The 25375-nt window shown below is 42.9% G+C and overlaps 1 protein-coding gene and 1 long non-coding RNA gene across 2 annotated transcripts in view; one reads left to right on the top strand and one right to left on the bottom strand.

The window, feature by feature from the left end:
* Positions 1-25375, bottom strand: part of SLIT3 (slit guidance ligand 3) — a 598525-nt gene that overhangs the window by 484846 nt on the left and 88304 nt on the right. Inside the window, exon 4 of the mRNA XM_049109434.1 lies at positions 15511-15582. Within this exon, the coding sequence (XP_048965391.1) occupies positions 15511-15582 (72 nt within the window). The remainder of the gene's footprint in view (positions 1-15510; positions 15583-25375) is intronic.
* LOC125754974 (uncharacterized) lies at positions 18875-24996 on the top strand. The gene is made up of 2 exons (XR_007410246.1): positions 18875-19239; positions 24834-24996. It is a non-coding gene; the product is annotated as an uncharacterized LOC125754974 (long non-coding RNA).

Raw genomic sequence — 25375 nt, 5'->3', positions numbered from 1 at the left:
GTATATCTTTGAAAAAAATGTCTATTCACATCCTCTGCCCATTTTTAAAATCAGACTGGTTTTTGTTATTGAGTTGTATGACTTTGTAAAATATATTTTGGATATTAATTCCTTATAAGATATAAGATGTTGGGAAGACAATAAGTGAGATGGGAGCATGTAAGTCAACCCTAACTGTACATCGTTAATTTCAGATGTAGAGTTCAGTTATTCACCAACTGCTTATAACACCCAGTGCTCATCATAATGTGCCCTCCTTAATGCCCATAACTGATTGATAGTGACGTTTTAACAATATTAATTCTTCCACTCCATAAACACAGAATATCTTTCCACTTATTTGCATCCTCAATTTCTTTCATTAATGTCTTGTAATTTTCAGTTAAAGGTCTTTCAATTAAATTTATTCCTAGGTATTTTATTCTTTTTAATGCAATGTAAATGGGACTATTTTCTTAATTTCTCTTTCTGATAGTTTGTTGTTAATGTATAAACAAGCAATAATTTTTTGTATATTGGCTTTGTATCCTGCAACTTTATTGAATTTGTTTATTTGTTCTAACAATTTTTGGTGAAGTCTTTAGGGTTTTCAATATAAAATACCATGTTGTTCATGAAGTGTCAGTTTCACTTCTTTCTTTCTTTCTGTTTAGATGACTTATTTCCTTTTCTTACCTAATTGCCGGAGCAATTAGGTAAGAGACAAGAGCAGGTATCCTTGTCTTATTCTTGATCAAAATTTCAGCTTTTTACCACGGAGTATGATGTTAGCTGTGGGCTTGTCATCAATGTCCTTTATTATGTTGAGGTACATTCCCTATATAACTGCTTTGTTGAGTTTTCATTATAAATGGCTGTTGAGTTTTGTCAAATGTTTTTTCCACATCTATTGAGATGATAATATGATTTTTATATTTTATTTTGTTGATGTGGTATATCACATTAGTTGACTTGTGGATGTTAACCATTCTTGCATCCTCAGAATAAATCTCATTTGATCATGGTCTATGATCCTGTCAATATATAGCTGAATTTGGTCTGCTAATATTTTGCTGAGGATTTTTGCATCTATGTCCATCAGGGATATTGTCTTATAATTTTCCTTTTTTGTAGTTTCCTTGCCTGATCTGGTATCAGGGTAATGCTGTCTTTGTATAATGAGTTTGAAAGCATTCCCTACTCTTCAACTTTTTTGGAGGAGTTTGTGGAGAGGTATAAAATCTCTGTATGGTAGAATTTACCAGTAAAGCTATCTGGTCCTAGACTTTTGTTTGCTGGGAGGTTCTTGATTATTGATTACTTGCTAGTAATCAGTCTAGTCAGATCTTTTTTCTTCATGATTTGATCCTGAAGTATTGTATATTTCAAGGAATTTATCTGTTTTATTCTAGGTTATTTAATTTGTTGGCATATAATTACTCATAACAGTTTCTTATGATTTTTTATATTTCTGTGATATCAGTAATACATCCTTTTTCATTCTGATTTTATTTATTGGAGCCCTACCTTTTTTTTTTCTTAGTGATTCTAGCTAAAGGTTTATCAATTTATTTATCTTTTCAAATAACCAACTCTTTGTTTCATTGATTCTATTGTCTTTTTAGTCTCTATTTGATTTATTTCTGCTCTGATTTTTATTACTTCCTTCTACTAATTTTGGCTTTCATTTGTTCCTCTTTTTCTGGTTCCTTTAGGTTTAAAGGATTGTTTATTTGAAATGTTTCTTTTTCCTTGAGTTTGGCCCATATCACTATGAACTTCCCTTATAGAATTGCTCTTGCTGCATATCTCATAGATTTTGGTATGTTGCATTCTCATTTTCATTTGTTTCAAGGTATTTTTAAATTTGCTCTTTGGTTTTTTTCATTGACACATTGGTTGTTCAGTAGAATATTGTTCAATCTCCCATAATTGTGATTTTTCCAGTCTTCTTTTTTTTGTGACTAATTTCTAGTTTCATACAATTGCGGTCTGAAAGGACACCTGATTCTAATTTTCCTATTTTTTTTTAAGATTTATTTATTCATGAGAGACATAGAGAGAGAGAGAGAGGCAGAGACACAGGCAGAGGTATAAGCAGACTCAGTTGCAGGGAGCCTGATGCAGGACTTGATCCCAGGACCCTGGGATCATGCCTGAAGGCAGATGCTCATAAGTAATAGCTTTATAAATGATTAGTCTACTACTTTTACTACATGTTTATCTTTACCAGTGAGATTTTTGCTTCCATAATTTTTCTTGTTACTAATTAGTACCCTTTCTTTTTGGCTTAAAACATAACTCCTTTAACATTTCTTGTAAGTCTGGTTTATTAATGGTGAATTCCTTTAGTTTTTTGCTTGTCTGGAAAACTCTCTCTCTCCTTTAATTCAGAATGATTACCTTGCTTAGTTGTGTATTCATAGTTAGAAGTATTTTGCCTTCAGTACTTTGAATATATCATGCTACTCCTTTATGGCTTGCAAAGTTTCTGCTGAAAACTCAGCTGATAGTCTTATGGGGGTTCCCTTGTGTGTAAGAAGTTGTTTTTCTCTTGCTGCTTTTAAGATTCTCTCTTAATCTTTATCTTTTATTTTTTTTAAGATTTTATTTACTTATTCATAAGAGACATAGGCAGAGAGAGAAGCAGGCTCCTTGTGGAGAGCTTATATGGGACTCGATCCCAAGACCCTGGGATCACAGTCTGAGCCAAAGGCCGACACTCAACCACTAAGCTATCTGGGCACCCCTATCTTTACCTTTTAATACTTGAATTATAATGTGCCTTGGTGTGGGTCTCTTTGGTTTTTCTCATTAGGAAGTCTCTGGGCTTCCTGCATCTGGATGTCTGTTTCCCTCTCTAGGTTAGGAAAGTTTCCAGCCATTATTTCTTCAAATAAGTTTAATGTCTCTTTATCTCTCTCTTCTCTTCCTAGGACCCTCTATTATGTGTACGTTGATCCACCTGATGTTGTGCCATAGGCACCTTAAGCTGTCTTCACTTTTTATTTTTTTAAATTTTTAAAAAGATTTTATTTATTAAATCATGAGAGACACAGAGAGGCAGAGACATAGGCAGAGGGAGAAGCAGGTTCCCTGAGGGGAGCCTGATGCAGGACTTGATTCCAGGACCCTAGGATTACAACTTGAGTCAAAGGCAGAGGCTCAACCACTGAGCCACCCAGGTGCCCCCTATCTTCACTTTTTAGAATTCCTTTTTCTTTTTGTTGCTCTGTGTAAGTTCCACTGCCCTATCTTCCAGGTCACTTATTTGTTCTTTTGCTTCACTTGGTCTGCTGTTGAACCTCTCAGTGTAGTTTTTAGTTCAGGTATTATATTTTTCAACTCTGGGACTTTGGCTTGGTGCTTTCTTATACCTTCTATCTTTTTCTTAAAATTATCCCTGTGTTCATCCATTCTTGTCCTGAAACTGATGAACATCTTTTTTTTTTTTTTTCTTTTATCAAGTAAATTACTTATCTCCATTTCACTAAGAATTTTTCCTAGGGTTTTGTCTTGTTCTTTCATGTTGAACATATTCCTCTGTTTTCTTGTTTTGCTTGACTCTCTTGTGTTTATTTCTGTATATTGGGCAAAGAAGCCATCTTTCCTAGTTTTGAAAGAGTGGTCACAGGAAGCCTGGGGGTATGTCTTAGTCTGATGTCTGTGCAATGCCCTGGGCATGGTAGCTTTCTAAAAACTGATTCTTTGATGATCTCAGTTCTGTGGGGCCCAGAAATACAAGTACACCTGGCCAGAGCCAGGCAATCAAGGGGCATTCCCTGGGTGGAATGTGCACACCTGCCAGCTTTGAGGCCATAGGAGAGTGCCAGGCTGGAATGAGAGTGCCAGGCTGGAATGAGCCTGCCAAGTGAGTTTTGCAGGGTGGCGTTATGGGGCAACACTGAGCCAAAGCAAGTGGGCCCACCAGGTTTTTCAGGGCAGGGCTGTGAGGGCATGCTGCGCTGAGATGAGTTGACTTACCAGGTTTGGCATGGCTTCAGAAGAGCATAGGGATGGGACAAGCAGCACTAGCAAGGAGAGGCAAAGTGCAAAAATGGTGTCTGCCTGTGCCTCTGTCCCTAGAGAGTTCCAACAGACCTTTACTCCTCTGGCAGACCCTTTAAGCTTAGCCAATGAATCTCCTTCACATATAGTCTAGGCTCCTTTCAGCTTGCTACTTTTGAGTTGAATCCTGGGTGAGTGAATCTGTGTGTGAGCCCTTCAAGAATAGAGCCTCAGTCTCCTAGAACCCTTTAGGTCTCCTGGGTATAAGCCCCATTGGTTTTTAAAGCCAGATATTTTGAAGGCTCATTACTTCAGTGCAGGTCCCAATGATTGGGGTACCTAATGTGGGGTCTGAACACTTTGTTTCTTAAGAGATACATTCCATATTTGTGGGATCCCATACACTATTGTGTTGTCCCCCAGTAGGGGTGGGGGCTTTGATAAGACCACATATTTGCCTCTTCTAATCATCCCAGTCTGGCCATTTTATCCTTTGTTATGGAGGAGCTATTCAGCTAGTTTCCAGGTATTTTTTACAGAGAATTGTTCTATATGTAGCTATAGATTTGGCATGCCGATAGGAGGAGATAAATTCAGTGTCTTCCTATGCTATCATCTTGAACTGCCTCCTTGAACTTCTCTATTTCTATTTGGTTTACACTGTACTGTATTAGCATAGTTTTGCTGTTGTTAATACTGTGTAAACACTTTCATTACAATCTTCAATTTCCAGGAATGTGTAAATGGACTGCAAACCTTACAAATGAAAATTAATTTCATTGTATAGGATACTGAGTCCACAGGAAAGATAGAAGAAAGCCAAGGTTACAGACTTTTTTTTTTTTTGATAATTTGAAATTATAGTAGAATTTAGTACATCAAATTAAAACACCATTTGTCCCCTGGAAAGATTCCCAAATGTTGGTTGAAAATAAGGGATGATTAGGCTCTTTAGAAATGTTTCTGTTGATGCTGAATGTGGTTCAAGAACAAATAATTCAAGATTATTAGATGTGGGTACATTTGCATCATTCAGGCAATTGAAGAATGCTTGTTTGGGGTCTGCCCACGTCAAAGGCTTATATTTGTCTATATATAATGTGATATTTCCATGACATTCTCAATTCCCTTGAGAGTTTCTAACTCCAGATAAGGGGAACGAGAATCCTAGGGTGTGTACATAGGCTGGCCTCTGGTTCTCATTTTCAATAATGGGCTAAGTTGCCACTGAGAACATAGTCTTTATACAAGCACCCTTGGTGATGGCCACACAGCTCTGCTGAGGCTAGCTGACTTTACCACATGCCACAAGGTGCTGAGAGCAGCACATGGCATTGTATAGAGAGGTTCCAACTTTGCAGGTGGGTCCCAGCCAAGGAAGTCTGAGAAGGAGCCAGGTGGCAAGATGCCCATGCTCACACCCTCTGGGCTCAGATTAGATATGTCTGCATTCTATACTCAACATCCCAACAACGAGCACGTTGCATACACACACACACACACACACACACACACACATACACACACACACACAGTAGGTGTTCAATGAATATTTTAGTTGTCCCTGGTTACACAGTTCTCTCCCTAGGAATTAGGCAGGAATGTCCCCAGTAGGAAATTGATTATGTGCCAGATATCAGCTGGGTGTTTGTTTTATTTTTCCACTTTCCTAACTCACTGTTTTCACATACAGCACAGAAAATGCACCGACATATGAAGGCTTCTGGCTGTATGTGCAAGGAGTGGAGCTCTTCTTGCTGTGAGCTATTTAATGCACCACCAGAACTAAAATTCAGGAGCTTTTCTGAAGCCCTTACACATAGAACCTTTTCTCTTTATATTTTTCCTTTTTCTGTAGCAATTCAGTTGGCCTCAGGGTTTCACCATTATCACAAGTGTCCAGTGTTGGTCTGACTTCCTTCAAGGGTGGCTTTTCTCACCCTAATCCACAGCATGACTCTAGAATGATTAACCCTTTGTACATATCTTCAGAGAGCCATACTGGATCCCCCACCAAGTAGACCAGCAAAAACCTTACCTTCAAACCAAAGAAAATACTAAATCCATGAAATCACTTAAGCCATCCTTCCAAAGAGAGGGAGAATCAAAATGTTTTATGCAGCAACCTATAAGAAACTCATTTTGTGGGATGTTTCACATTCCAGCCCATGGTTTATTCCCCCATATATCCCTGCCAGTAATATCAACCAGATGTGGCAAAGAAGTCTGTGCAGAATTGTAAAAATTACAAGCATATTCTGTAATTCCAAAGCATTGTAAAGTCACAGCTTGGGTTTTCTTTCTGGAAAAAAAAAAAAAAAAAGAAAGAAAGAAACCACCAAAAAAGCTTTTCAAGCTGGCAGAATGTTCTCAGTAGAAGTATTACCTGATCACTTTAGAAAGTTCTTCTGTTGGCCCTAAGGGCCAAAGAGTTTTAAAATATAAAACCCAACTTTATCTTTGATACATTGTAGGGAATTTAGGAAGACCTACTCACACACATACACTGAAGTCTATAAATTTTCTGTTTTAATGTTTTAGGTGTTAATACTTTTGATCTCAGGTATGAGCATGTGCTCATCTACACTCATATAAGCACAGAAGTATGAAATGCTGAGCCTTGAAAGCTTCAGAGATCCACGATTGTTTTTTCTCTCTCTTTTGTAAGGCGTGTTTCAGCAAGAGGCACATGATAAGGTAGAAAACAATCCGTAGAACTGGAGGTCAGAAAGGCTTGGGTATATTCCTGGTGAGTTAGTCAAACTCTTAGGCTTCAGTTTCATCATCTGTGCAGGAGTCACAAAAATATCTACGTGACAGGAAAACTCAAGAAGACTGCATAGGCAAAGAGTGCCTAGTACATAGCAGATGTTCAAGAGATGCCTGGTTTTTTGCAGGCTCCCAAATCTATGAAGTAATAGGGTTTGTACTAGATCAGTGTTTCTCAAAGTATGCCTGCCTACAGGTAACATATCATACAGGGTGCCTATTCACAAGGTCAGAACCCTAGGTCCATTCCATATCTAATGAACCAGATGTCTTGGTAACATGGCCTAGGAATCGACATTTTAATCAACATCTCAAGGGATTTTTCCCCAAAAATGCTAAGTTTGAGAAGCAGTGAAACCTAGATCCTTGCTCACCAAATGTGGTCCTGGACCAGGAGCATTACCTGGAAGCTTGTTACAAATATAGACTCTTAGGTCCCACCCCAGACCTAGAGAATGAGAATCCATATTTTAACAAGATTCCCAGGTGTTCAGATGCACAGTGAACTTTGAAAAATTCTGGCCTATATAACTTATTCCTAACTCTAAAGTTCTACTATTTAAGGATCTACAAGACAATTCAAAGCATTAGCCTGTAATCAATTCTGTGGATAGACAACAGGCTTCTGTGCTCAGCTGGATAAAGCCTCAGTAGAGGAGAAAAGAAACCTTCCAGGCCTTCTTTCCTGGCTCTAGCTTAAAGCACTACAGAAAGATTGCAACTCATGCAAAACAGAAATCCCAAGAGTCACATAGCACCCACTGTAATCCATTATCTGTCCACATGCAGATTAAAGCTAAACCTGTCTTCAAGCACGAGATGAAACTTGCAGTTGATGAAGCACGCTGTAAAGCAAACAGAAGGCCAGGGCCTGGCTACAGTGATCAGGGAGTGGGGGAATGGAGAAGGAGGAGGGACCAGAGCTCCAGTTTGCAGGGATATTTTCCATGAGCTTTTGGTGGCTGTGTCCCTGGAAAAAGTGACCCCACGTCTGTGATGGTAAGGCTGGTCTGTCCCTAGTCTCTGAAGGCTGGGCTAGCACAGGGGTAACGGGTCTCTAGGATTTAGCTCTAGGCAGGCAGGCAGTTTCTGAAACCCCCACCATCCTGATGGATTGGTTTCCCCATTGTCCTATTATCATTTCACCACATCAGATAACAACTCTGCTGGAAAATTGAGTAGTATGGTTTTGTTTTCTCCACTGGTTTTTCACTTTTATAGCACTGTTTCACATCGATATAGAGTTTTATGGAGACACATATTGCATGTAGTTATGTTTTCAAGTGTAGTGCAGAATTGGAAGACTAAGATGGCTGTGAAGGGACCTACGGACAGCAAAAGGTACTACTTAGAGGTATGGGACCCCCATCATTCAACAAGCCTGGGCCCATTTAAGGCTTCAAAGACAGAAAGGGACAAACATTAATTGAGCTTCTACAAGGTGCCTGGCACTTTAATTAGTTACTAACTTCTCGGGATCCCTGGGTGGCGCAGCGGTTTGGCGCCTGCCTTTGGCCCAGGGCACGATCCTGGAGACCCGGGATCGAATCCCACGTCGGGCTCCCGGTGCATGGAGCCTGCTTCTCCCTCTGCCTATGTCTCTGCCTCTCTCTCTCTCTCTCTGTGACTATCATAAATAAATAAGAATTAAAAAATAAAATCTTTAAAAAAAAATTAGTTACTAACTTCTCATAAATACAGTAAGAATATTGTGGTTAGGAATGTGGGCTTTGGAGTCAGGCAAGCTTGGGTTTGAATTTTGGCTCTGCAAGTTGCTGGCTCTGACCTTGGCAAGCTGTCCAAATCTCTAGAATCCTGTATCTTTATCTCTAAAATGGAAATGTTATAGTATCTGACCCCCTAAACTTGAGATTGAGTAAGAATTTATACATAAAAGCAGGTCATAAAGCACCTGATCCATGCAAATATGTAATATATACTTGGGAGCTATTATGGCTGGTGTCCCAACTCTCAGCCCCTGAATTCATATCTGAATCCCTTGGCTTCAGAATGTGACTGTATTTGGAAATCAGGTCTTTAGAGAGTGATTAAGTTAAAATGTACCCATTAGGATGGGTTCCTAACCCTCAGTCCTTATGAGAAGAGGAACAGACACTGGGGCTGAGAATGAACAGAGGGACAACCCTATGAAGAAGCACAAGAAGACCACCATCTCTAAGACAAGGAGAGAGGCCTCAGGAAACCAACCCTGCCAGCATCTTGATCTTCCAGGATCCAAACTGTGAGAAAATAAACCTCTGTTGTTTAAGCCAACAGATCTCTCCAATCTGAGATCCTTTGCTGCAGCAGCCCAAGGAAAGACAGGAGCTGTGACTATTACTCCTATTGCACAGCCAATAAATCTAAGATCAAGAAAGTTGAAACCAGGGATCCCTGGGTGGCGCAGCGGTTTGGCGCCTGCCTTTGGCCCAGGGCGCGATCCTGGAGACGCGGGATCGAATCCCACGTCAGGCTCCCGGTGCATGGAGCCTGCTTCTCCCTCTGCCTGTGTCTCTGCCTCTCTCTCTCTCTCTCTCTGTGACTATCATAAATAAATAAAATCTTTAAAAAAAAAAAAAAAAAAAAAAAAAAGAAAGTTGAAACCATTTGCCCAGGGTCACCAGAGAGTAGGATCCAAACCCAGGTCTATACTGTTCCAAAGGCCATATTCTTTACTCTCATGCTGAGCTGCCTCAAAGAGACACTAGATCACCTTGCTGAATGTAGCTTCCTGTTTGGGAATATAGGGTATATACACACAAGGTGGTGACAAGAGAGGACAATGGTAAACAGGAAGGAAAGATCAAGTGAGGAGAAATGAGAGTTGGGAGGAGGGCTCCCTCACTGGAAATAAGTTCCCTGGAAACTGAAGTTTCATAGCCTTTAACTCTGGGACAGACGCTGATCCACTGTGACAACAGCCCAGTGACTTGGGGCTAGTTGGTTGGCCACACTTCATATTGTTTTTAATCATTTCAGGGATTAACCTTCTAAGTTTCTTTCAACTCCACAGACCCAACTGAGGGCAAGGGGGTTTAACCTCAGTGGCATTTTTGTTTTACATCTGTCAAATACCTTGAAAAACTGAGTGGGTAATAACGTGAGGCCTCTGTTCTGCTGCTATCACACTGTTTATTCAGCTACAGGTTTTAAACCACTACCAAATATTGAATGCACTCTTTGAACATGAATCCAGAACACAGGGGCCAAAAGGACCCCAGTGGTCTGCTCATCCTCATACGGGGAAGTCAAACTCTTAAAAATCAGTTGTGTGAACCATTGTATCCCTCGTCTCCTTAAAGCTCTCCAATTAGTAAAATACAGAGAACATTTTTTTTAAAAGATTTATTTATTTATTTATTTGAGATAGAGAAAGAAAGCATGAGTTGGGGGAAGGTCAGAGGAGGAGAGAGAGGATCTCAAGCAGACTCTGCACTGAGCATGGAGCCTCGTACGGGCCCCAATTTCACAACCATGAGATCATGACCTGAGTGAAGAACAAGAGTCAGACACTTAACCAACTGCACCCCCCAGGTGCCCTGGTAAAATGCAGAGGACTTTTTTTTTTTTCAGAGGACTTTTAATCACTGTTTTCACCTCATTTTCTGTTGTTGTTTTTTTCTAATGATTTCTGGCAGCATTGATACTTTAACCTCTAAATAACCAGAACTTCTTTGCTCCCCCTCCCATGTCTAAGAGAGAAAGCTGGAAGGGGATACAAAAAGAAGGAGAAATTAATAACCTATAAGCCATGTAGCGACTGTATTCCATCCCATTGTTTCTAGATGAGACAACGAAGGCCTAGAGTGGGGAAGTAACATGTCTAAGGCCACAGAGCTTGTAGGTGGTAGAGCCAGTCTGAGGACTGGGATCTTCTCACTCCAAGCTACAGTGTTTCCTCACCCTCATCTCTTTGCCAGGTGCTGAAGTATTGACATCACAGATGCCAAAGCCCTGGCATATGCACTGCTCACACCAGTCAGCTAGCAGAGTTGACCAGAGCCGTCTTTCATTGAGTGCTTGCTATATGCTATAATCAAAGCTGAAGGCTGTGCATGGGTTACTTTCATTTATCCTCAAAATGATGTAGACAAGTACATTCTCTTGTTTATCTTACTGATGAAGAACCTGAGACCCACAGATGTTAAGTGACTTGTCCACAGTCTCATAACCCTTTAACCCCTTCATGGTACTGCCAGCCCCTAGGCTCAGTTCTGGGTCACGAACTGTGGGGAACTTAGGAAGAGCAGAAACACAGTTCTGACACTTGAGAACCTTGTGATCTATGTCAAGATGGGGGTGGAGAAGCTAATATTTATTCAGTGCCCAGGTCATGACAGAGACCTTGCTGTCTATTTAGAGACCAGTGTGATATTGCCTAAACCTCAGGGCACTTCCAAGCTCTAGGATGCTCTGCTTGTACTCTATGTGCTTGAAAACAGGGGAAGAGGACAGATACACCACTAATATACATATGGATCAATGAATCGATGGTGCTGGGGGGATGGGGTTGGCATGACCAGCAAAGCACTGACACATGCACTTGGATTTATGACAGGTCCATCAGCAATCCTTTTTATCCTCACTTCAGGTCTCCACAATAGCTAGCTTGGCATGGTAGATAGAAAATTAAAGGACTCTGCAATGACACAGATATACATTCAAATCCCAGTTCCATTGTATCTTGGTTATACAGCTATGGGGTAAGTTAGAGAACCCTTCTAAGCTTCAGAAATAGATTTGATAATGATTCCCTCCACAGTATTGGTGTAAAGGTTAAATCCAAGCATTAAGGCACAGTCCCCAGGGTAGTGGTACTTCTTAGAAATGTGGGCCATAAGGGCATAATTTAAACTCAGTTTTAGTTTCCTTTACTCTAAAATGGGAGTGTTGAGGAAGGGAGCTAACTATAGTAGAGAAAAGCTCAGACTCCAGATTCAGATTATCCAAATTTGAATTCTGGTTCTGTTACCAGTAGTTGTCTAACATTGAGCAAGTCCTTAACCTCTTTGAATCTCAGTTTCACATATATAGAACAGTTGTAGTCATAGCACCTACCCCACAGGGCTGGTAGGAGTATCAAAGAGTTACACATAAAGTGCTCAAAACAGCACCTGCCAGTCATTGGGTTTGCTCTTGTTATTACCTTGAAGTGTTACTGAGGATCCAAAGTGTTCAATTAAAGCACAGCAATCTGCACAAAGTACATGCTCAATAAACTTGCAGACATCTGTTGTTTTCAAGTTTGGCATCACTTCCCCCACATCTTCTGATAACAGAATTATTCTTTCTTTTGGGAAACCCATACTCCATCCACAAACAAGTGGAATGAACCCATGACCCAAACTTGATCAGTCAGAGGACATCACCTCACTGACGACAGACATATGTGCTCAGACAGAGACGTGACCAAGCTAAGCAATCTACCACTGGTTCTTTCCTGCAGAACTGTTAATTCTACCCAGACTGCCAGATTAGTACCCCCAGAGTCTTCTGCTTTTGCCCACCATCATGTGCACTGTTATACAGGATGGAGGGAGTGAAATGAAGTCCCAGTGACATCACCAAGCCCCTGGATCCAGTTCCTAAAGCCATCCATAACTATTTTTGGACTTTCCAGACATATAAACAAATATATTTCCTTTTTGGATTAAACTAACTTTAGTCATATTTCTGTCACTCACTGGTTAGTAGTGTTATTATAATAGCAGGCTTTCAATAAATATTATTTCCCTTTCCTATCACTCCTCAAAACATCTTATTACACATGTCCATAGCCTTTCCAAAGGTATTCTTTGGATAATCACTGAGCATTAAGCAGTTTTTGTCTACAGATCTAGTAAGAAAGGAAAAGGCGTGTCCAGAATTGCTACTTATCCCACATGGCATACTATGGAGTAGACAGCCACACAGTACCCACATTTAGCATTCCCTGGAAAATGGCTCACTGTGTCTACTGAGATGCAATGCTCTTTTAAAACAGAGCTAGTGGCATATGTATACACATTCATGATTGCACATTTATTGATTTCTAATTTGTACCCTGCTTACTTCCAAAAAGGCCCTGGAGTGGCTGACAAAATAAGAGAAAGACACAATAGGGTCATTAAGAAAAATCAAAGATCAAGCCCAGAGAGAAAAAAAGGGATTGCTGATTATAGCCAAAACCTGGGTTAATATAGTTGCTTCAATAAAAAAAAATTATATTTAGCTCTCAGCTTTTTGGCAGCCATTCAGAATGTGTCATGATGAGACACAGAGAGAAGTGGGCATCCTGCATGTCTGCAGCTGAAAAACCAGCAGAGGCCAGGCTGGAACAAGCACAGTAGAAGAGCCTATTGAATGAATGAATGAGTGAATGAACGAATGAATGGGGGATAAAAGAATCAAAGCCTGAGGGCACTGTTTGTATACCCAGGCCTATATCCTTCACTTATTCATCTACCCATTCACTGAGAGCTGATGTGTGCCAGTCTCTGTGTCTGGCTAGGACCTGGAGAGGGACAGACACCAAAATGAATGGAATGTCATCCCTGCCTTTCCAGCCACAGCTCTTGGCTTGAAGTAAAAGCTCAGGGACATCCACTTCAGGGCTCACAGCAACTCCCAGTTTCTTCCTGCATCCCAGAGAAAGAGACAAAAGAGTGAGGCTGACACGATGGGAAGTGTAGGCGTAGTCGTAGTTATCTTGGTGATTATACTCACACCGCACTGTGAACCCTAGAAAACACACACACGATCTCGTCTGATACTCATATCTTGTCTGATACTCATAGCTCCTCAGCAAGAAAGATAAAAGGGGGGTGGGGTCTGCCTTTTACTGATGAGGCTATTCAGGCACAGAAGGGAAAGTGACTCCCCCAATCTCTCTCACAGTTAGAAAGTGACAGGATATCATCCTGAGGTTTCCCATGTCCTGAGCTGTCTGCCTGGACCTGGCACCCAGCATCTTCCTGCCTGAAATTCCTCCTCTGCTGGGATCAAGAGCAGCCTTGCACAAAATGAGCATCACTTTGATGGCCATGGGGAGCAGCTGTGAAGTCATGTTCTGTGAGCAAGAACCAGCCTGCCTGATGTCCTGCAATAAGCAAAACACTCAGACCCCACCTGCTCAAAGCTTTCCAGCAGCCCCAGCCTCACAGACACTTTCTGTTTGCCCGAGAAACACTTTCTCAGGCAAACAGAAAGTGATGCTGAGATTCCAGATGAAGAGCATACAGCCAGCATTATTTAGGATCAGGTCAAAAGATGCAATGTAGTGCTGGGTGGAGAGACAGCTATTAAGTGAACATGTAAGGGGAGAACTATACAGGAAGAGGAAATTAAAAACCAGGTTGTTTGCCTGCATGCCCATTTAGTATTGCTTATCCAGCTCGGCTAGACACTCAGGCCACTGAATGTCACTTTATCTACCCTCACTCCCATCAAAGTAGATTCAGAGAGGAAGGGTGGAAAGGGAGGCATGTGCTTGTCCATGCCGAGCAAAGCAGCCAGGTGGACTGAGCCAGAGAAATGTAGTACACAGCTCGAGGAGACCTTGACAAGGTATAAGTGAGTCCTAGAGAAGGCGAGCAGGCCTGTTGTACCACTTAAACACTAGGCAACCCTTGCCATTCTTGTTCCAACAAAGCGCCCTTTAAAATACACTCATGTAAAAAAAATAAAATAAAATAAAATAAAATACACTCATGTATATGGTCTCTTCCTGGATGTGTACACACAGACATAGATATAGATACAGATTCCTAATTCAGAACTTATTCTTAAGTGCACACACTGACATGTGTTTTGTATTTCCCAACGTATCCTGGAGCCTACATGCATTGTTTGACGGCATAAATAGGTATTAAACACAACCACCGGGAATGTGAATGGTGGCCGCAAGTTTGGAGTCTCCCCAGTAATGTTAGAGTCTTCCCAGCCAGGCTGTAAATCTCACTGCTTGACTACTAAGCAGCCAGACATTGTCACTCCATTCAGAAAATCAAGGCTTGGGCCAAGCCAGTTCAGCCCACAAGCTACAAGAGTCACTGCCAGCATGACTTGTAGGTCCACAATCATGGAGCCATTCGCGATCAGTTAACTAGCAGTTGCCCAACACCCACAGTATGTGAACCACAATCTCCATTCTGACATGCATCTCAAGCTCCTAAGCCTCCACACTCTCACACTGGGTAAACACACAGATGCTTCTCCAATCTTCCCTCTGCATTATATCCTGGAGCATTCCAGAAGATAAAGCAAAATTCAAGGTGCTTCTTCCCTTTTCCCACAAAACCACAGATCTCCAGACGGGTTCCCAGACTGGTGGTCAAAGGGCAGGAGATATTCTAGTCCACAGGGTGGTGAGGGTGAAATGTTCAGTCCCACCCAATGCCCTCTGAAACCACTGGTGTCTCCTGTAAATAAACCTACCTCAAATCCCATCCTTAGGGTATTTCCCTGACATAAGGTCAGACCCATGTTAAATGGCAGCGTGTCTTTCCTTGCAAAGAAGTGATCTACTACCATAAGTCATTAGCTCTCATTGACCACTTAAGCCACTGATCTCTGAAGACAGGGAGCACTAATTGGGGTGTGGAGGGGCAAGTGGGGGCCACACTATGTTGAAGCCCAGCCCCAAGTCTTCATGCACATAGCCTAAGTGTCAAGCTCTGCATGGCACCAGGCTCCATTCACAAAGGTAGCCACAATATCTGTATCACCAAAGCTAGGTAGGACACCAGGTACAGAACACAATTCAATTCTACTCACAGTCTGGTGAGCTTCGGTGTACTCTGGAAAAGCAATTCTGGGAGGACCTGGAGCTTATTCTTGTTCAGGCGCCTACAGATGAAAAGAAGAATGAAAGGATATCAGGGGACATTAAATTGAATCAAGTATATTCACAGATACCACTTCAATCAATCCATCCATCAATCAGTCAACAGGTATAAGAAGACCTTCTAGATCTTTCAACGTGGGATGCACATCATGTTAAGACATATTCTGTCTTGCAAAGCTTGCAGTCAAGTTTGGATATAAGGCAAAGGTCAGTCATAGGCAAGAACACAGCATGGCATGAGTACTGCCATTTTTCCATGATGAGCTTAGGACAGACATCAGTAATTGATCACACTTCTTTCTCACAGATTCCAGACGAGGCTTTTGAAATTTTCTGCCATGTGCTCCAGGGAGCTATTGCCAAGTGACAAAACTGATATGCAAAATGGATCCCTAAAAAGAGATAAAATACTAGAGAGAATATTCTATCCTAGGTAGTGGTGGTGGTGCAGTGGGGAAATAGTAGTTACTATGGAAGCAGAGGAGGCTCTGGATTGAGGGGCCAAACAGAATCCCTGCCAGCCTGGCTCTTTGGCCCAGAGTAGGCCTGCACTACAACTTTCACAGACCCTTGGCACTTTTGCCTTTGCGTGTCCCTAACTCTATACAAAAATTAAATCATATTTTATAACTATGTTGGTATAAAATATATTATCATATATTATAACATTTACTTTGACCTGAAAGGGTTTTTTTCCTCCTAATTTTAAAAAAATGAAAGCATTTTCATAGGGCTCTAAAAGTGCTGTTGGCCCTGGACACAGTCCCCACTGTGCCTAATGGAGCAGTCAGCTTTGGGTCAAAGATCACAGTCTGGGCATGCCGTGTGGCTGGAGGTAAACTCATCCCAGGAGGGACACCCCACATGGGATGGCAGCAATGGAGCCAATCAGACGCTCTCCTGAGAATGGCCAATACTAGTGCCAACAGTTAAAGAAGGTCATGGATGCTTCCAAAGGACCCTGAAACCTTGTTGTGGCCTCAAAGAAGGCTGCTCTCCTGGGAGTGGGAGGCCAAGAGGGGGACCCCGTTCCCTGCCTGTCCCATGTCTCTCTCCTAATATCTCTTATCAGTGAGTGCCCAAACCAACGTCTCCAAATCTGTCCCCAGAATATCTTAGAGCAAAAGAATAGCTTATAGCTTGGTTGAATTTCTTCCTTAGATTGATCTGCCTATTTGGTTACCTGGGACAACCATATTATCCTATCTCAGAGTTAAGCAAACTGAAGAAAAGAAAAGGTGAACTTCTTCCTCACTCTTGCCCCAAAGTCCACATTCTTCCCACTGGGCCAAGCAGACATGATTTCTTGGGTGGGAATTTGGTATTTTATCCCTTTTGTCCCAGATTGATAGCCAAACACTTCAGAGGGACAGGGAACTAGAAGAAGGTTATAAAGGGCAAAGCATGTAAGAGAGGAGCATTTAAGACTCCAGAATAAGGCTCCTGTCAGAAGTGTGCTGCTCAGCCCTGATGGGGCTCATGGTGTGTGGGGGCTGGTATGGACCAGTGATTCTATTAGTGAGCTCCTGACTGCAACAAGGCCAGGTGTGAGGCTGGGAAGTTGGACAGGATAAGCTCAAATTCTGTGCTTCCCCCCAACGGCAGTCTGACTCCCACATCAGTGCTCTTTTTAAATTTGTTGTTAATTGTGGTAAAAAAAAAAAAAGTAACAAAATTTTCCATCTCAATCGTTTTCAAGTGTACAGTTCAGTAGTGTTAAGTATATTCACATTATTGTGAAGATCTCTGGATCCTTTTCATCTTGCAAAACTGAAACACTACCCCATCAAACAACCCCGCCCCACCCTGCCCAGTCCCTGATAGCCACCACTATACTCTCCGTTTCCATGAATTTGACTGGTGTTTTTTTTCGATTACTCCCAGTATCTACTCTGTGTTCCTGTCACTAAAATGGGAAGACAAGGTACACCTGGGTGGCTCAGTGGTTGAGCATCTGCCTTCAGCTCAGGTGGTGATCCCCAGAGTCCTGAGATGGAGTCCGGCATCAGGCTCCCTGCAGGAGCCCTCTGCCTGTGTCTCTGCCTCTCTCTCTCTGTGTCTCCCATGAATAAATAAATAAAATCTTTTTAAAAGTTAAAAAAAAAAAAGGAAACATGCAGGCATCCCAGGGGCGGGTGAGGGGTAATCTAGTTGCTTGTTTAGAGCAGTTCCCAGTCAGTGATAGGTGCCTTTATGTCATGTGGGTGCACTGATCCCAGAGGAGGCATGGCAGTATGATTTTGGGGCTGGCCAGGGCTGGGTTCAGGTGTGGCTGTATCTTGATCTCTCTGTGGGACCTTGGGAGTCCCACACCTAATGAGCCAGTGTTCCATGTGCAAAATAACCCTATTTAGTTGGGTTACAGTAATTCATAATGACACAGTATATGCCCAAGCGTCCAGCACTGCAATAAGAAGCACACTGATAATAAAAATGATGCTTGTTGAGTCCTGACTGCATGGCAGATGCCTGGCTTCATGCTGGATGGGCTGGGTCACAGGCAGTAGAGCTCAGAGGCAGACATCAATATGATCCACACCTCATGACTGAGGACACAGTGCCTGGAGCAGTTGGGTACATTCCACAGGCCGTGGTATTAGGAAGCGGTAGGGATAACATCTGGACCCAGCCAGTCTGCCTCCAGACGCCTGGTTCTGAACCACTAACCACTCAAAGCCTTGCAATAACTGACAGCTCCCTTCCTCTTCCCCCTCTTCTTTTTTTGCCCTCTGCTTCCTTTCATCCAGGGTTGCCACTCCCTCTGCCCCAGCCCAGACAACCATCTACCCTGAATACATTTCCCTCCCTGAAAAGAACTCTCTTGGAGGTCCCTAAGGCCAGAACTGGTCTCTCTGTGGGTCTGTCTGGAACCACCCTCTATTGTCCTAGCTGCACAAAGCTGAGTGAGAGTTACATTCAGGCGACCAGGACCTGAGTCACGGCAAAAATCCTAAAATCCAGCCCACCAAGGCTTGTAGCGGGTAGGGTGTTTAGTGTGCTAAAAGCCCTAAACCAGAGTTGAAGCTAAAAATAAAGCCAGCTTGGCTCCAAGGCTCCAGGAAGGGAAGGAATCATTTTTCAGTATTTGTGGCTGGACAAAAATAAAAACACAACCAAATTGAGCCAATTGTGCTCTGCCTGCTGCTCTGTAAACCCTGATGAGGCTTCCAGGGCAGCTGGACCGGGCTCTTCTCCCAAAGCCTCCGGGTTTTTCCGCTTCAGCCTGGGCGGGGCTCATGCTGGTTCTCCCTATCACAAGGAGTTTGATGCTCTATTTAATTTCCAGCTCATCCCGGGATTTATTCACGTTTACTTAGCTAACCAAACTGGCTGAAAAGCCTTCCTTAAGGAGCTGATGAAGGTTCCAAGCTGCATAAGGTGCATTCCCATGTAGAGCAGCTCCTGAACAGAAAAATGAACAGCATGAAATGTGACATTCTCCTGGTGGAGGCACAGGTCAGCACTGGGCTGCAGATGGGAGCTAACTGGCCATGATGACCTCTATCACTATGCCATCCACTCTATCACTCATGCCATGCTCTGTCATCCTGGGCCCAGAGGTGGAAATCTCCTGCCATGGTTCAAGCTGAAAATAGATCCGTGATGCCTGGATGGAGAAAAGGACCGAACGGAACCCATATGAGGGCAGACCTGAGGAGGTAGGCTGACAAACAGGCCATAGGCCAGGTCAGTGATAAGATAAAGTCCACCTGGCTATCCCCCTCTCTTTGAGATCAGCACTCTTTTTTAGCTTTCCTGCTGTAATAGTGAGCAGCATAAAGGTAAAAAATCTACTGGCTGTGAATTGCATACTGCTTTTCAGCCTGAATTATGAAGCTTTGCAGTACTGCTGATCACCTTCCTGGAAGTACCTGGGTATAAGATCTGATTAGAGGATTTGCTTTTTTGTTGTTGTTGAATTTGTCCATTTATCTATCCATTCAATCATCCATCCAGCTTTCCACCCAACCATCATCCGTCTATCTCTTCCATCTCTTCAGGCCTTTTTTTTCAATATGATCATACAAAGATGAATAAGAATATTCCCTTCCAAATATCAGAGGGGAGCCAGTGAACCCAGACCTGGTAGGAAGGCTTCCCAAAGGAAGTTGTTGGGATTTAGTTTTTAAGCATGAGTACAGGTCTTCAGGAGACAGGGACAAAGGGCTCTAGACTTGTGCATGGCCATGGAGGGCCTTGAGACCCAGAAGCACTTGGGGAGCAGGCTGCATTGCTGGGTGGTGGGGATGACATAAGAAACAGAAGTGATTAAGCTATAGATCTGGGCAGGGGTCCTACAGCAAGGGCCTTTGTGGGTCATCATGATGGATCTGGGCTCAAGTGTTTCCTCAGAGTATTGGGAAGCCACACAAAGGGTATGAGCAAGGGAATGATCATCTGGTTTAGATTTTAGAAAGTCTTCTTGAGCAACAGTAAACCTGGTTTGGCAGAGTCTAAAAGAGGAAGCAAGGAAACTAGTTAAGAGGGCTCTTATGTAATCTACTTGGCTATGTGAGGACATGGTTAAAAATGAGAATGGTACTGGGGTGTAGGAGACACATGTGAAGCATCATCAACAGTCAGAGGGAGTTACAGGGGTGGAAGTGTTAAAACTGGCCCCTAGGGCTCCTGTTAACTGAGTAACTGATCAGTTGAGATTACTAGTCACTGGTAAAAGGAAGAGAGAAGGGAGACCAGCACACAGAACCTGGTATGTTTAGATTCAAGATTTCTATACTACTGGGTCATCTCAAATATGTTCTGATGACTAGTATCAGTAGCTAGTAATAACAGTGAGACCATGACTCAGGCGCTGTACCAAGCACTTTACATGCACTATTCCACCTAATTCCCATAAAAATGCATTAAGGCTAGTGCTCTCAGTAGCCCTATAACAAGGGAACAGAAGCCTAAAGAGGTTAAAGCACTTGCCCAAAGTCAAACTTGACCAAAATGGTGGTGACAGGATTTGAACCCAGACACCTGATGCTAAAGCTGTGATCTTAGCTACCATGGAGAATGATAATATTTAACTTAGCTCTTCATTATAGGCCATCTCAACTTATCACAGACTATCACATGTGAGTCTCATTTTTCCATTAACTTCTGAAGGTCCTCAGGAATAGAGAATACATCTAATATCTCTCTGCTGTCCCAACTTCAGCCCTCACAGCCCCAGGCATGCAGGGGTGGTGCTTTAGGAAGGGCCTGTTGAATTTCATGAATGAATCATAAGGAAAGAATGGCAAATCTGGGAGCCTGAAGAACCAACGGTCTTCCTGGGCTAGGTGACAGAAGCCATCCTGTTTGGAGGCAAACACAACTCCCAGAGGGCCCACTTGTCTCTCTGCATTCTCCAGAAGCTTCTTGTAGATTCACCTGCCTCACTGAAAGGCAAGCAAGAACAGCAGGACTCATTCAGTGCTTCCCTCTGTGGGTGAAGGACAGAGTGAGAGGCCTCCAGGCCGGAAGCATGTATGTCAGCGGCAGGCCAGGGCAAGGCCCCAGCACAGCAAATCCCTTCCTTCCCTCAGGGAATGGTGGCAGGTCCAGCTGCCCAGCCACTGGCCCGAAGGAGGGAAAAAACGTCAAAGCGTGCTAACTGCCAAAGGTCACTGGGATTGTTTACTTTAGTAATGAAATTAATTGGTTCCCCAGCCTCAGGCACTTTTCTAGGCAGCCTGGATGCTCTCCAGGTCTACTGGTACTTTCAGAAATGTCAACATGTCTAAGCAACAAGGGCCAGAGAGGCTCTGTCATTCAGAGCAGCTCCAAGCCTCCCCCAGTGGATAGACAAAGAGAACCATGGAGCTGGGGCTCTATGTAAGTACAGAGGAAGGGCAGCCCCTAATTGCAGAGGTCTCAAATCCTAGCTCAGGTGGCACCATCATCCACGAGGATATACAGGTGTCACTATACATCAGGGGAACTCTCTGAACATAAGGGGGAAAACCTGACCTTGGCAAGTGAAAAAGGCAGACAGCCCTGATTTGGGGCTATTTCTATAGTTGCTCCCTATAAACAATGAAGTCCTCTTATTTTCTTGGTTTCCTCACTGGTCAAATCAAATTCAGACTTTTTTCCTGCTATACAGTTTTCATAATGCAAACTGGATGTAGCCTGATCAGTTCAGTGAGAAAACGGACTTGTGATATTGTTGGTTTACATGACTGTCATGATCAGAAATGGTTCCCACGTGTGTGGAAACAAAGCCTATATGCTTCAGCACTCATGACCACTTTTGTTGGGTGACTGATTCTTCTTTGCCATTGGGATTTCCATTTTTAAAATTTGTTTTTATTTTTTTTGCTAGCAGCTCTCTTGAGGTATAATGGGGGCTTCCTTTTAATAGCACTGTCGGTCCAAACCATAATTTATTTTGATGGTTCAGAAGCAAGTTGACCTGAATCTTATCTTCCACAGAATTCAGCATTTGCTCATTGACATTTAGATTGGCTTATGCCAATTTTGAAAATCTGTTATTTTTAGTTTATAACTTCAAAATTTCCTTAATAGCAATTAAAACCTTAATTTTTGACATTTCTGTAAGAAAAATAACTTTATTCCCATCATCTAAAATTCTTGCTCCTGAGTTTTTTTCCTCATTGAGGTTGAGAACCCATTTATTTTTTTTATTTTTTTTCTAAATATTTATTTATTTGAAAGAGAGAGAGGAGGAGAGGGAGGGAGAAGAACAGGAGAAGAGGCAGAGGAAGAGAGAATCTCAAGCAGACTCCTTCCCTGTGTGCGGAGCCCAACATGGAGCTCGATCCCAGGAACCCTGAAATCATGACCTGAGCCAAAATCAAGAGTCAGTTGCTTAAACAGCTGAGCCACCCAAGTGTCCCCAGAGAATCCATTTTAAAAATAACTTAAAATTTATTTTAGGAACACGATTATTATGTAACAGCAAAACATGTACTTCATGAGGTCCCTGAGAGGGATGAATGGTTTAACATCTGCAAAGGTCTCTGCAGAGCTCCTCAAAGGCTCAACAAATGGTGGCTGTGACAACTACTGTCTTGTCACCATCATCATCCTTAGATGCCCTAGGAGACCAGAAATAGATTTATTTCTCCTGTATAGACTACTGTGTTGGTCAGCATGGCTATTAGCATAACAAAATCTCATTGAGTTAGTACTGTAAACACAGATTATATACTCACAGAAAGGACTTGCTCCATCTTGTGAGATGACATAGGGAAGGCATGGCCTCCAAGGCCACTACACTGGGGAAGAGAGGAAACAAGGAACCAGACCAGCTCTTAGCTTTCTTGATCTAGTAATGACTCATAACAATTTATTTCCCAGTGGATTGTACATGAAACCACATTACTATACTGGGGGCTCTGATTCCAGGAAAACATGTCTAGGGTGGGAGAAAACACACATTTATGCGTGCGTGTGAAAGCACATACACGGACACATGCACCCAACATACACTGCAGCTACAGTGAGGACACACCTTAACAGAGTCATATATCTGTCAGAGCTGACCGAGTCCATTTCAGACAGCTAGACCGCTTTACAGTGGCCAACACTTGTCTTCACCCACATAGGGCAGGCAGCTCCCCAGACTCCAGAGTCACCCCTCAGTCCCTTCTGAGACAAGCTGGTCCTGCATCCTCTCCTGCCTCAGGGTGTTTATATATGCCCCTCCCTTCTCTGGGAATTCTCTTTACCCTGTGACCAGGGTGGCAGCTGTGGAGGTGTGAAGATAGAAATGTTCTGATGATGGGACAGAATTTGCCAATGGATTGATTGGAGGTGAGGACTGAGAGGCAGAGGAATGAGCATTGACACTGAAGTTGGGCCTGTGCATCTAAAGCTGGAACTATTGCTACTGGAGATGGGGAAGGAGCATGGATAGAGCAGGTCTAAGGACCAGATTTAGATATATTAAATCTGATATGCTTATAAATATCAAAGTGGAGACACCTGATAGGCAATTGGATATGCAAATCCAGGCTTTAGGAAGAAGACCAAGATAGAGAGGCACATGATATTTAAAGGCATGAACCATGGTTCCCCTAATGGGTGATGAAGAAAGGGATGAGTCGTGGGCTTGTACCACCCAGTGGAGAGCAGAGAGAGCAGGAAACAGCCTCCAGTGTGGTAGGAGGAGAAGCAAGAGAGGATGGAATTGTGGAAGCCAAGTGAGGGGAAAGAGTTCCAAGGCAGGGCAGGATTACTGCTGAGAGGTAGAGAAAGATGAGGATGACATTGGGTCCAGCAATAAGGAGCTCAATGGTGACCTGGAGGGAGTAGGCTGGTATAGAAGTAGGCATCAACCATTAACTAGAGTGGCTCAAGAAAGAGTGGGAGGAGGAAATCAAGGGGAAACAAGAATTTTGAGGGGGTTTGCTATAAAGAAGGACAGAAAACAGGCTGGTAGCTAGCAGGGGATATGGAGTCAAGAAAGGCTTTTGTTGTTTTTAGCTTTTAAGATGGGAAGGCAGGATTGCAACATGCTTCTGTGCTGATGAGAATGATCTGGTAAACAGGGTAACAGGGTAAATCGATGGTACAGGGGATGAAGGGAAAATTTTTAGAGTGAGGCTCTTGACCAGGTGACAAGGAAAATCCCAATGCACAAGTGATGCCAATGGCCTTTCACAGGGCCAAAGGTCATCTGTGGCAACAGCAGGGCAGGCAAAAGTTAGGGGACAGGGTACGGGAGACATGGTGATAGGCATCTATGGAAGGCCTCCTCTCATTACTGCTATTTTCTCACTGATAAAGGAAGCTAGGGATTGAGGACAGTGACCAAGGAGAGCAGGTAAGAAACAGTTTTCCAGGAAAGAGTAGGAGATGAACTGACCAGGAAAGGCTGGAGGTTGGTGGGGCAGCAGCCAGTGAGGTTAGTGACTCTGAGTTACACATGAGATCTGCCTACATAAGCATGTGTCTGTTCTCTAGACACATTCAAGCTGCCTGGGTGATGGGGTGCAAACAACCGAAATTGAATTCAGCCTAGAGTTTTTGTAGGAGCTATGATAGAGGGGGAGATGGACAAGGGAGTTGAGGGTATTAGAGCTCTTATGGAAATGGGTCATGATATCTTATGTTGACTAAGGAAGTAAGGGGGGTTGTTATGATCTGGATGGTTGTGTGTCTCCCCCACCCCACCAATCACATTCATAGGCTGAGATCCTAACTCCCAAGGTGATGATTTAAGAGATCGGCCTTGGGGAGCTGATTAGAATATGACAGCAGAGCCCTCATGAATGGTATTAATACCTTTTTAAAATAGGTTCCAGAGAGATCTGTTGCTCTCTCCATCAGGTGAGGAACAGAAAGAAGTCAGCAGTCTGCAGCCCAGAAGACAACCCTCCACAGAACACAACCATGTCACACCCTGATCTTGGACTTCAGCCTCTAGATTGTGAAAAATAAATCTCTGTTGCTTTATGCTACCCAGTCTGTGGTATTTTGTTATAGCAGCCCATATGGAATAAGACAGAGGTTATCAGGTGGGTATGAAACAGTGACAAGATGACAGAGCAAGTGTGTTATAGGCTCCTGAGGATCCAAGGACTCATGGGTAGGGCACAGGCCTGGGGCTTAGGGAATCTGGGTGATGGTCCTATCTCTGCCCCCAAGAGCTGCATGGCTGTGTAAACCATACTACCCCAGTTTTCTATATCAACAGACTCAGTGGGTTATTGAGATGATTCCTAATATCCCTCTATTATTCTCCTTATTCTGAGAGGTGGATAGGATATCTGGATTTTACATCCAGCTCTAAATGATCTATAAATCCTTAGGGCTTAAATTCTCTTTCTTGGGATGCCT

The sequence above is a fragment of the Canis lupus genome, chromosome 4 (genome assembly GCF_003254725.2).
Source record: "Canis lupus dingo isolate Sandy chromosome 4, ASM325472v2, whole genome shotgun sequence".
In the NCBI taxonomy this organism is placed as follows: domain Eukaryota; kingdom Metazoa; phylum Chordata; class Mammalia; order Carnivora; family Canidae; genus Canis; species Canis lupus.
This window is presented reverse-complemented; position numbering and strand designations above follow the sequence as displayed.